Below are 11,585 nucleotides of genomic sequence, written 5' to 3' on the forward strand. Positions count from 1 at the left end.
GTGAGCCGGTTTGGGGCCGGGGGCAGGGACGAAGGCTGCGGGTCGAGGCTCTGGTGCCTCCCTGCCACATCTTCACGGCGCCCCCTCCAGCCGCTGGAGCCCCCGTCCTCTCCTTTGGAGCGCAAGATCCCAGGTGAGGACCTCAGCCGGCATTGGGTGGCCCTCGGGGGCCGTGTCCCCCTCCTTTGGGGCGACCAGCGTGGCCTCTCGGACGGGCCTGGCCAGGGTTTGGGGTCTGGGTCCCGGATTCTGATGGCTTCGTTTTCCCCTGGGCGGGCCAGGGGAGGGGGCCTCGCGGCGATGGAGCGCTGACCCCAGCGGCTGCCCTGTCATTATCCCCGCCAAACAGGCGGCCAGCGCTGGGCTGAGTCACGAGTTGGCCCAGAACCAGGAGGCCTGGAGTGGGTGGTATCCACGGCCGGGACGCTCCTCCCCTCTGCGTACTCCCCAGGTCTGCAGGGAGCACTGATTGCGCGCTTCCCACCCCATGCCCAGGGCAGGTTTTGGAGTGTGTACGTGGGAGGCTGGATTTGAAAGTGTGAGGGTTGGCGCCAGTCTTGTCCATTCAGCCCTTGCTGAAGCTGCCGTGTGCCAGGGGCCCTGTAGGGGGCTTGGGTGAGCACTGCAGCCAGAACGGAATGATAGTCACCATCCATGGCTATTACCACTGAGTGTTTAACCGGTGCCAGGCACCGTTCTCCCCGCGTGGCCTGGGTTATCCCATGTAACTGTGCAGGCAGCCAGGGAGGTGGGTACTTGCATGTTCCAGGTTCTCAGGTTGGAACTCTAAGGCTGCATCACCTGCCCAAGAGTTCTGTATTGTAGGCATCGGGCCGGTCAGTTCTAGAGTGGAGTGCCTTCTCCTCATCCTTAGGCCATCTGAGGTCGTAACAAGATCTTTTCTTGTTTCTCTTCCTCCCATCCTCTCTCCATATTTTGACTGCGCAGCTGGGGTGTGTGGACTCCTAAATTTACAGTTAGGTCGGAGGGGAGGAATGGGCTTAAAGAGTCATGATCGTTGAGGAGTGTCGGAAGCATTCTGCAGGTTTGTGGGTGAGGGGAGAGGAAGAGGTGGCGGGTGTTGTCCAGCCAGCCCTTGGAGAGGACAATTGATAGCCTGATCTTAGTATCCCTACCAGGCCCTTCATGGGGAGGACAGCCCTAGGGGATGGGACAGCATGTGCAGAAATAAGCCTGGAGAATGACTATTGAAGACCTGGGCACGCGGCAGGAGATAAGGGGAGGGCAGTTCTCAAAGTACCTTGGGATGTGGACTTGATCTGGTAGGTGAAGGTCCCTTGAGCAGCTTCAGTGGAAAGCATTTCCTTGACTCAGCTACGAGCTGGGAGAGGAGCGGGGTGTGGCAGGAGATGCCTTCTCCAGCGCAGCCTTCCTCTGTGGCCACGGGCATCAGAATCAGCCAGGGGAGCCTCTTAAACCCAAGGTCCCTGATCCCCAACCCAGACGTAGTGATCCTGAATTTCGAACATGTGCCCTCCTTGATCCTAAGGCACCCCAGCTGTGGTCCTTGTCAATCCTACGAATGCCGTCAAGCTTGGTTGCAACTCTGCACATCCGTTCCCTCGGTGCTGCCTGACTAGGTGGGCCCGTTTCCACAAGCCAGGCCTGGGCCACACTGGTTCCCTACTTGAGTCAGAACCTATGGGTGACAGGCCCTCTGCACAGCGGTCCTCAGAGGAAGGCCCTTTCTGTTCAGGGCTCTTGCGCATGGACTGGGGACCACCCACCTATGCCCTGGGCCCTGTGAGCCAGGGTACATTCCTCAGGACACCTACCTCCCTCACTGGGCATGTGTCCACCTCATTTCTTCCCAACCTGATGAGAAGAGGGAGTGAGAGTGGCCTCAGGGTCGCTGAGATACTGGACTCTCACCCACAGAACAGTCACCATCAGCACTGTCAGGCCCTGGCTTAGCCTGTATGTGCATTTCATCTGCACAACAGCCCAAGGAGGGAGGCTTTTATCCTCCTGTTCTGAACAGGCTCGGACAGGTTACGTGCTTGTCCAAAGCCACTCGCCCTTAAATGGGGACAGCACTCCCCACCTCTCAGGCAAGTGCCGAGGATGGCAATGTCCTAATGTGTGATGAACAGCAATGGCACGTTTGGGATCTATAAGAGGAGGGTGGGGCAGTCCAATTCGGGGTGGCCGGGGAGCAAAAGGACTTGATTTGAAATGCCTTTGGTGCTGGGGGAGGACATCAGGGAAACGCCAGCAACATCAGCTGTGCTACAGGTCACCCAGGTGGGTCACCAGGGCACGGGAAGAGGCTTTCAGCCATGCCCGCTGGGCCCTGGCGATGCTGCAGTGAGCCGGGCAGACAGTGGCCTGGGTGCCCCTGTCCCGGCTCCGGGGCCTCTGCCCACTGCTGGTCCCATTAGGGCTGAGAGCCTAGAGCTTCCTGAGCAGAGAAGCTGACTCGCTTCCTTTGCCTTCTCAGCTGTGACCTCAGCAGTTCCAGGGTCCAGTCCCGATGACTTAGTCCATTGGGGCTGCCGTGGCTTATAACAACTCAGGTCCGTTTGGTGCCAGCAGATCCAATGTCTGTTGAGGGTCCGCTCCCCAGTCATAGATGGCTGTCTTCTCACTGTGTCCTCACATGGCAGAGAGGAAGAGAGAGTTCTCTCCTCTCTCTCAGAAGGCAGTAATCCCATTCATAAGGGCTCCGCCCTCCTGACCTGAGCACTTCCCAAAGGCCCCACCTCTTAATGCCATCACACTGAGGGGTCGGTTGAATTTTGGAAGACATCAATGTTCAGTCTGTGGCACGGGGCATCGCTTGAGGAGGATCCCAGGCCTCCTGACAGGACTAGGAACTAGAGGGAGCTGGAGGAGCCTTGCGCCCACTCCGGAGGAAAACCCCTCCCCGCAGGGAGAAAAGGGGAAGCCTGCCTTGCGTCTGCGCAGAAGCGGGCAGGGAAGCCAGGCCACAGGCCGGTTCCGCCCCGCCCAGGGACAGAGCGCCTGAGGCTGTGTGGCACGGTGGCTCTGAGCAGGGGTTTGGGTCCTGCTCCTCCTGGCTTTGATTCATGGCTCTGCCACTTCCTGGCTGGGAGGCCCTGGCAGGGCACTTCCCTGGCTCCTCTACTTCATAGAGCTGCTAGGAGGACAAGATGCATATATGCAGGCAGGTCATCAGCACAGAGCTGGCAAAGAGCTCAGCAATGGGGCTGTGATGACTCTCCCTGGTGGGGATAGCGCCACCTGGCTCCGCCTGCTCCCCTTTCCCTGGGGTTGTCACATAAGCAGGGACTGCTCTCGTCACTGTGCAGGGTACCCAGGCACCGGGAGGGGCCAGCCCCGGAGCCAGCCATCTTCTGGCATTGGCAGTGGTGAGAATGGGGAGGTGGCATGGGCGCCTTGCCAGCAGGCATTCCGCACAGGTGAGCTCCTGGGAGAAGATGGCTTGCATCCCAGCCACCTGTGCAACCTCGGGGTTCACCTGCCTCATCTGACTTGTGATGGAAGAAATGTGCCAGCCTGCAGAGAATGTTTCTAAAGCGTTTACTTGAACCAAACTGACAACATGTGCCTGAGAGCAAGAGCTCAAACGCTCTGGAGAAGGACAGTTTGGCAGCTTGTTTTATGCATTGGAGATTAAGGAGGGAAGGTAGGGAAGATTACTTGAGGAGGGGAGAAAGTAGATTATAGGATTCCTAGAGGCCCAGTGCACAAAATCCGTGTGCTGCCCGGGGGAGGTCCCTCAGCCCGGCCTGCACCCTCTCGCAGTCTGGCAGAACCTCGGGTTGCCTTAGGGCTGCCATGGAGGCAGGAGAGGCTCCCACCACCGCTGCTGCGCTCGCCCGGCTCAGGGCTTCTGGCTGAGCAGAGCTCCCCCTGTGGGAACGCACTGACCACCAAGGGGCAGCTCTTGTGTTGAGCATCTGCCCCCTGGTGGTCAGTGTGTGTCATAGTGACTGGTCATTCTGCTGTTCAGTCGATTTGCATATTAGCCTTTTATGATATAGGATGTGCTTTCTTGAGGGTGGTTATGTCTGGAGGGGTATTACTTCCGACATTTCAGTGGTGCTTTAACCCAAAAACAATGGACAGGGCTTAAAACCTTTCACTAAAGAAGTTATATGCCTGGGCTGAGTACCTGCCCACTGTGACCTGCCCAGTTAGGAATTTATGATCAGATCATCCTGTGAGGTTACTTTCCATAGAAACCCCTTTCATTTCGCCCGCAGACCAATGCCTAGTCCATGGGCCCGGTTTCATCAGACCCTCACAGCGTAATTTACAATAGAAGATTGGAAACAATCTGAACATTCAAGAGTTACAACCAAAGTCACATATTGGGGGGCTGGGCTCTCCACACTGTATTTATGAGCTCAGTGGGCCTCACAATGTATGAGGGAGACACTGTTATCGCCCCAGTTTACAGCTGAGGGAACTGAGGCCAATTGCAGCATTAGTGAGGGTGACGGTGGGATGCGAAGGCACTTGCCCTGCCTGTAGGTCCAGCGCTCCCTGCACACGTGGTTGACTCGGGTTTGCTTAGGCCAGTGGTCAGCAAACTGTGGGTCGGCAAACCCGGGCTCACGAGCCACATGCGGCTCTTTGGCCCCTTGAGTGTGGCTCTTCCACAAAATACCGACTTCTGCGCATGGGCCACGAAGTTTCAATCGCACTGTACGTGCGCGCCCGCACGTGGTATTTTGGTCGGTTTGCTGACCATGGGCTTAGGCTGATTGTGTCCTGTGGTCCAGGGGCTCAGTCGGTGCCAGGTGATAAGCTGGGATGGGCTTAGGTTGGGGGCACCATGACCAGCACCCCAACCTTCCAAGGCTAAAGCCCCCTCTCTTTCTCCCGGTAGAGCCCTCGCCTGCCTCAGCGCACCAGCACCCTCCCTCCCGCCCTCGCAGCATGGTCTGGAAGAAACTGGGCTCCGGCAACTTCTCCAGCTGCCCCAATGGCTCCCAGTGGATATGGGACGTGTTTGGTGAATGTGCCCAGGACGGCTGGGACGAGGCCAGTGTGGGCCTGGGCTTGATCTCCATTCTCTGCTTCGCAGCGTCCACTTTCCCGTGAGTAGCGCCAGGGTGGCAGGACCGGGTTCAATCCCTTGAGAACTGCCAGGCTACTTTCCAAGGCCGTCACACCATTTCATTGTCCCACCAGCAGTGCACGAAGGTTCCAATTTCTCCAAATCCTCATCCACACTTGGTATTTCCGATCTATTGTAGCCACCCCAGTGGGTTAATCCCTTGAGAACTACCAGGCTACTTTCCAAAGCCGTCACGCCATTTCATATCCCACCAGCAGTGCACGAAGGTTCCAATTTCTCCAAGTCCTCATCCACACTTGGTATTTCCGATCTATTGTAGCCACCCCAGTGGGTGGGAAGTGGTAGTTTTGATTTGTATTTTCCTGGTGGCTGGTGATGTTAAGTGGCTTTCCTGTCTTATTGGCAGCTGTATGTCTTCTTTGGTAAGAGGTCTGTTCAGCTCCTTTGCCCATTTATCATTGGATTTTTGTCTTTTTATTGCTGAGTTGTAAGAGTTCTTTATATAGTCTATGTCGACATAAGAATGTCCAAACCTGTAGAGAATTTTTATAGGAGTTTATTGAGCCAAACTGATGATAATTGCTGGGAAACAAGATCTCAGATGCTCCGCAGAATGGCAGTTTTTCGGGGTTTTTTAAGCATCTGAAATTAAGGGGGGGTGTAAGGAAGAGTATAAGAAGGTGGGAGAAAGCAAGCCCCAGGGATTGGAATACAGAGTGGTTAACAAGATTGTGCTCTGATGAGGGTGGTTATTTCAAAGGTATGTTAACCTACCGTATACACACACACACACACACACACACACACACACACACACACACAGGGCTTGCTTCAGGCAAAGATAAACTTTTTACTTAAGAATTCATATGCCTGGTGCATGACACCCATCATGACCTGCCCAGTTAAAGGACTATGATCAGATCACCCTGTCAGGTTACTTTCCGTAGAACCCCTTTTCCATCCACTTTCCTGTGACTTGCAAATATTTTCTCCCATTCTGTGGTTTGTCTTTTCACTTTCTTGGTGTCCTTTGAAGCACAGAAGTCCTGCACTAGGTATGACACAAGAAAATAAAGTAGAGACTGCCCTGGTCTTTGCAGGGCTTCCCTTTAGAAGACACCCTGGTAATCAGAGGGGAGGGCTGGGGGAGTAGGCCTTCAGCAAGCGGTGATGTCAGGGCCCACTGGAGAGGCCCTCAGGAGGCAGAGTGGACAGGTCTGGGTGATGGATGGAGGCCGAGGGAGAGAGACTCCCTGTTGTGAGGACGGAGCTTCCCCAGAACTATCAGAGGAGCTGGCTGAGGCTTCCCCTTCCGGCCCTGGCGTAGCGCTGGCCCTGCCTGGGTCTGGCTGATTATCCACTGAGGGGGGTCGAAGGCCTGGGGGAGCCCCAAGTGACGGCAGGAAGGGCAGCCACCTTCCTGCTCCTCCTTAGGCCCTGGCCTATCCTGGGTGTGATCTGCAATTTCTGGACATAGGTCAGGTCACAGTATCCTGAAGGAGCTAAACGGGACACGGCATAAACCTTAATTAAGGGCCTTCTCAGCCAGGCCTGTGCTGGGCCCTGTCCTCGCCCTCAGGAAGCTTGAGTCCAGGAGGCACCAGGGTGCCACGTGTCACAAGGGTGCTGGCGAGCTCAGGCCAAGGAAGGCCCTGAAGAGGAACCATGTCCTGAGCAGTGACAGATAAGGAGGTGGGCGAGCCATCTGCAAACGAAGAGCTCAAAAGAGAAAGCCGTCCCAGTGGAGCGAGACGGGAGCCCTGGGGTCTGGGTGTGAATCCTACTCCCAGACTCCCAGCTGTGTACCTCCTCAGCCCGCAGTGAGGAGGGTCCTCAAAATACGCCTGGATGTGGGGGACTGTGAGGACCGAGTGAGTCTGTACACACGAAGGGCTCAGAGCCGTGCCTGATACCCGGCCAGAGGTCCAAAGAAAGGGTCGCAGTCCCAGGGACCCCTGGGAAAGAGCCAAGGTGCTGACTGCCCGGGCGTTTGTACTGGAGAGCAGGAGCCACAGCCCTGCCCCTGGAAGATAGCGGCTGTGGTTGCCCATCATCTTATCGCCGCCCATCCTGGAGATAGGGCAGCGGCCGTGCCTGGGCCATGGGCTTGCTGCCACCACCACCATCCTTTTTCCAAACTCCCTACCCCCTTCGTAGAAGAAAGATTCTAGTTCCCCAGGGTGCTTGGAGGAGAGTGAGTAATGCCATGGTCTGATGCACATCCCATCGAGTTCCTGGGTGGGCAGGGATTCTCCCCAGTAAAAACCCCCAGTGGGCAAAACGGGGCTCCCAGTGACCTTTGCCTCTGCCGCCCCTGCCCCACACCCTGTGGGGGTCTCATCTGGGGGCCGTTCCCTGGTTGACCCTCCGAGGCGATGTCACAGCCCTCAGCCCCTGAGCATGCGTCTCCTCTGCTACAGGCAGTACATCAAGGCCTGCAAGACGGGCAACATGGACCAGGCCCTGTCCCTGTGGTTTCTCCTGGGCTGGATTGGTGGAGACTCCTGCAACCTCATCGGCTCTTTCCTTGCTGACCAGCTGCCCCTGCAGGTGGGCCGGCCCCGGGCAGGGTGGGCTGCCTAAGATAGCAGGGCAGAGGCGTTGGGGGCACCCACAGGAGAGGCCCGGGCTCCAGAATCCTGACCTGTTGTTCCATCTTATGAGGGCCCCGTGCTGCAGAGACAGCCCTGGGCCCTGCCATGCAGTATGGCAATGGGCTGGTCACTGTCCTTCTCTGGGCCTCAGTTTCCCCATCTGTAAAATGACCACATCAAACCAGAGGATCACCAGAGCCTTGGACCTCTGGGGCGCTCTGATCCTGATGGAGCTGGGGGTGGGGGGTGGGGCTGGAGGAGGAAAGTTTTCCCCGGAGAGGCCCAGGAGCCATCACTTTGTCCTGACAAGGGGAGCTAGCCCCCCGTCCCTCCATCTGCCCGGGTCCCACACTTAGCCACCTGCTCTCTAGTTGTGCCAGGTAGGAACTGCACTCCCGCTTTCCAGGTGAGCAGCCAGAGCTCAGGGAGGTGACGCGACTTGCTCAGGGTCACCCGGCTGGGGTGTGAGAGTGCTGCCCAGTGTCGGGGTGCGGTCCCCAGAGCCTGGGACTGAGCCCGCGCCCCTGCTTCTCTTGCAGACCTACACAGCGGTGTACTACGTCCTGGCAGACCTGGTGATGCTGTCCCTTTACTTTCACTACAAGTTTAAGAATCGCCCCTCTCCGTGTGAGTATTGTGGCCCCTCCATGTCGGGCACGCTAGGGGCAGCCGGGAGTGTGAGAGGAAGCAGCTGTCCTATTGCCGGGTGATAACCCTCCCAAAGGCTTCCTCAGGCCTTATCTGAAAGCCCGAGCCCTGATCGGCCAAGATAGGGGCCAAGGGCAATGAGCACATCCGGCAGGACCACAGGGCTTCCCTTCACTCAAACTCCTATTCAACAAACATGGCTTCAGCTTCTCCTCTGTGCCTGGCCCTGGGCTTGGAGCCGGGGAAACAGGCACAGGGCTCACAGGCCATCGCTGCCTCTGAGGTCAGAGCGAGGGCTGTGAGATGTGGCCCGAGGCACTGCTTTTGATAACCCCCCCACCCCCTTAGACCCTACTGCTGTCATTGTATTAATTTTACAACTCCAGGGGAAGGATAGTGTTATTGCGCCCATTCTACAGATGAGGAATTAAAGCTCAGAGGGGTTAGGTCACTTGCCCAAGGTCACACAGCCACCAAGGGGCAAGGCCATGACTCCGATCCGTTTGCAGCCACTCAGATATCTAACTTCGGCTTCCCTCCTGCCTCATGTCCAGTGTCTGCCCCCATCAACTCCTTGCTCTTGTTCACCCTGGGACTGGTGTGTATCACCCCACTGCTGAGCAGCACTGCCTCTATGGCTGCCCCAAGGGAGGTCTTCCAGGGCCGGAAGCTCCTGTCTGTGGAGCCGGGCAATAAGGTGAGGTGTGGGTACGGAGTGGTAGGGCGGAGGGGGGAGGCTGGCCTCAAGGGCCCTCCCTGCAGGGCCACCTGGGCGGGGGTTGCCCCCTAGGAGGGAGCTTGGGGATCTCCCTGCCAGGCACTGAGCACTCCCTTCTGCTTTCTCAGCCCTTCACTCGGCAGGAGATCATTGGTTTTGTCATCGGCTCCATCTCCAGCGTACTGTACCTGTTCTCCCGGCTGCCTCAGATCCACACCAACGTGAGCGTTGAGCGGGGTGGGGCCGAGTGGAAGCGAAGAGCCGGCCTGGCAGCGCAGGCCTCTGGGTTCAGGAGTAGCACAGAGCAGAAGGTCTGGGTCTACACTCACTGTTGGCTTGGACAACTTAATCCAATTCTCCAAGCCTCGGTTTGTGCCTCTGGAAAACGGGCATGATGATGCCTGCCATCCAGGCATCCGTGTGACCTGTGTGACTCTCAAGTAGGAAGTCAGGTGACAGCGAGGGGCTGCGCTTAGAGGCCTGAGAGGAGAGAAGGTGGAGAATCAGGGATGGGTGGGCAGAGGCAACGAGAGTCAGCGTGGGGCTGGAGAGCAGGGCGTCATGGCAGCAGCCATAGTCTCTTGTGGACCTGGGCAGGGGCCTGGAGAGGTGGCAGGAGTGAGGATGAGGCGTCGGGCCCTGGAGCGGGTTGTCGGTGTCGGACACTGGGCACAGTGTAAAGTCAGATTTTGACTACACGCACACTGTGACGGGGCAGATGGATACATGGGCAGTCACAACCCAGGGTGACAGGAGCCCTGTTTGAGGTCTCTGACCCCAACCCCCTCACCTCCAGTTCCTGCGGAAGTCGACCCAGGGGATCTCCTACTCGCTGTTCGCCTTGGTGATGCTGGGGAACACGCTGTACGGGCTGAGTGTGCTGCTCAAGAACCCCGAGGAGGGCCAGAGCGAGGGCAGCTACCTGCTGCACCACCTGCCCTGGCTCGTGGGCAGCCTGGGCGTGCTGCTGCTCGACGCCATCGTATCCTTCAGGGCGTGCAGGGCAGGCGGGGCAGGGCGAGGTGGGCACGGCAGCCCCTGCCTGCTCGGGGCTTCCACATCCACCCATCCACCCAGATACACCCCGCTGTCTGCCATGCACCCCACCAGGCACTGGCCCAGTCGTGAGCAAGAACTGGGTGGCCTTGCCCCCGGGAGCTTCCAGCTCTGGGAGGCAGACAGGATACACTGATTAGAAGTCATTACTTCGTTGCATTGACACTGAGGGCCCCAGAGAAAAACTGCAAGAGTGTGTGACCAGGGGCTGCCCTGGTTTAAAGGCTCCGCAGAGGCCTCCCAGGTGCCATTTAAACTGCCCTGAAGGAGAGGTTAGTCGGGCAAAGGCAAGAGGGATGTGCCCAGCTCAGTTTGTGCGAAGGCCGCGAGGAACGGGGAGATCGGGCCATGCGGGCCTGGGGAGCGCAAGCTGGAACGTGGAGACACGTGAGTTTGTCACAGTAACGGTCAAGTTCTGGCTCTGTTCCTCCATAGCTGTGTGACATGGGGAAACCGTAACCTCTCTGTGCTTCCGTATCTGCATCTGCATGGGGAGGTGACAGTCACTGTCTCGCCGAGATCAGGGGCGATTACGTAAGGCAAGGTGTCCGGAAGGCTGCGGGGCCCAGCACAGCGAGTGCTCAGTAAATGTTTGCTGAACAGCGGAACGGGGCCTTGTTTGGATCGCATTTGGCAGAAAGTAAGCATGGCCCTTGTTTGCACATCTGCCGAGTCCCTGCTGGCTGCCATGAGAGACGTTTACCTCACCTGGAGCTAATATAAAATAATACTGAATGTCAACAAAAGCCAAGTGTAAGCTCTTAGTGCCTTCAGATGGCCCCAGCCACTGGGTGAAACTCCCAGGATGGTGTAGGGGGGGAGGAAGGCAAGCTCCTGGGGCTGGAGTCAGGGAGGACTGCCTGAGGGAGGAAGACCCTGGCGCTGGACCTGGAGGAGGAAGTTGGTTGAAGGGTGGGAGGGCATTCAGAGTGGAAGGTGCAGTGAGAGCAGAAGCTGGGAGGTCATTGCTGGCCCTTCCGCCAGCCAGAGTGGGGCTGAGAGGGAGGGAGGAGGGAGCTCTGGATGGAGCCACAGGTCCCCAGGGGCAGGCCCAGCCCAGTCTGTGCTTGGTCAGGCCTTGACGTCGACCCCTCCAGATCTCCATACAGTTCCTGGTGTACAGGAACGCCGCCACGTCCTCAGAGCACCAGCCCCTCCTCCCCGGCTGACCAGGACCCAGGCCAACCCAGATGACCAGGACCTCCAGCTACCACTCAGGAAGAGAGAGGTGTGGGCAGTCAGTGCCAAGGACCCTGGACGAGGCTGTGGAGGAAGCCAGGGTCGGGGGGCCGGTCCTCCTGACCCACCTGCTACCACTCAGGAAGAGAGAGGTGTGGGGCAGTCAGGCCGAGGACCCTGGACGAGGCTGTGGAGGAAGCCAGGGTCGGGGGGCCCGGTCCTCCTGACCCACCTGCCTACCCCCACGCCTCCTGGGCTGACTCTTCCAGGAGCCAGACGGCCCCAAGGGCCAGCCTGCCCCTCCCACTGGGAGCTCATCCCCCAGGGCCTGAGGCAGCTGCCCTGGGAGCTTTGGTGG

The 11,585-nt window shown here is 58.1% G+C and overlaps 1 protein-coding gene across 1 annotated transcript; it reads left to right on the forward strand.

The window, feature by feature from the left end:
• Positions 1-6: 6 nt before the first annotated feature.
• PQLC2 (PQ loop repeat containing 2) lies at positions 7-11,357 on the forward strand. Its single transcript, XM_005883029.2, has 8 exons — positions 7-133; positions 4,841-5,051; positions 7,453-7,582; positions 8,166-8,253; positions 8,829-8,971; positions 9,121-9,213; positions 9,789-9,974; positions 11,146-11,357. The coding sequence occupies exons 2-8, from the start codon at positions 4,891-4,893 to the stop codon at positions 11,215-11,217; spliced, it is 873 nt and encodes a 290-aa protein (XP_005883091.1). The 5' UTR covers positions 7-133; positions 4,841-4,890; the 3' UTR covers positions 11,218-11,357.
• Positions 11,358-11,585: the final 228 nt, after the last annotated feature.

This window comes from Myotis brandtii, unplaced genomic scaffold (genome assembly GCF_000412655.1).
Source record: "Myotis brandtii unplaced genomic scaffold, ASM41265v1 scaffold754, whole genome shotgun sequence".
In the NCBI taxonomy this organism is placed as follows: Eukaryota; Metazoa; Chordata; class Mammalia; order Chiroptera; family Vespertilionidae; genus Myotis; species Myotis brandtii.

Bases quoted from the DNA above. Each gene is read 5' to 3' on its own strand.
- PQLC2 (XM_005883029.2), top strand. From the start codon at position 4,891: ATGGTCTGGAAGAAACTGGGCTCCGGCAACTTCTCCAGCTGCCCCAAT. The intron at 8,254-8,828 runs GTGAGTATTGTG...CCTCATGTCCAG, and splicing joins TAAGAATCGCCCCTCTCCGT to TGTCTGCCCCCATCAACTCC. The intron at 9,975-11,145 runs GTATCCTTCAGG...CGACCCCTCCAG, and splicing joins TGCTGCTGCTCGACGCCATC to ATCTCCATACAGTTCCTGGT.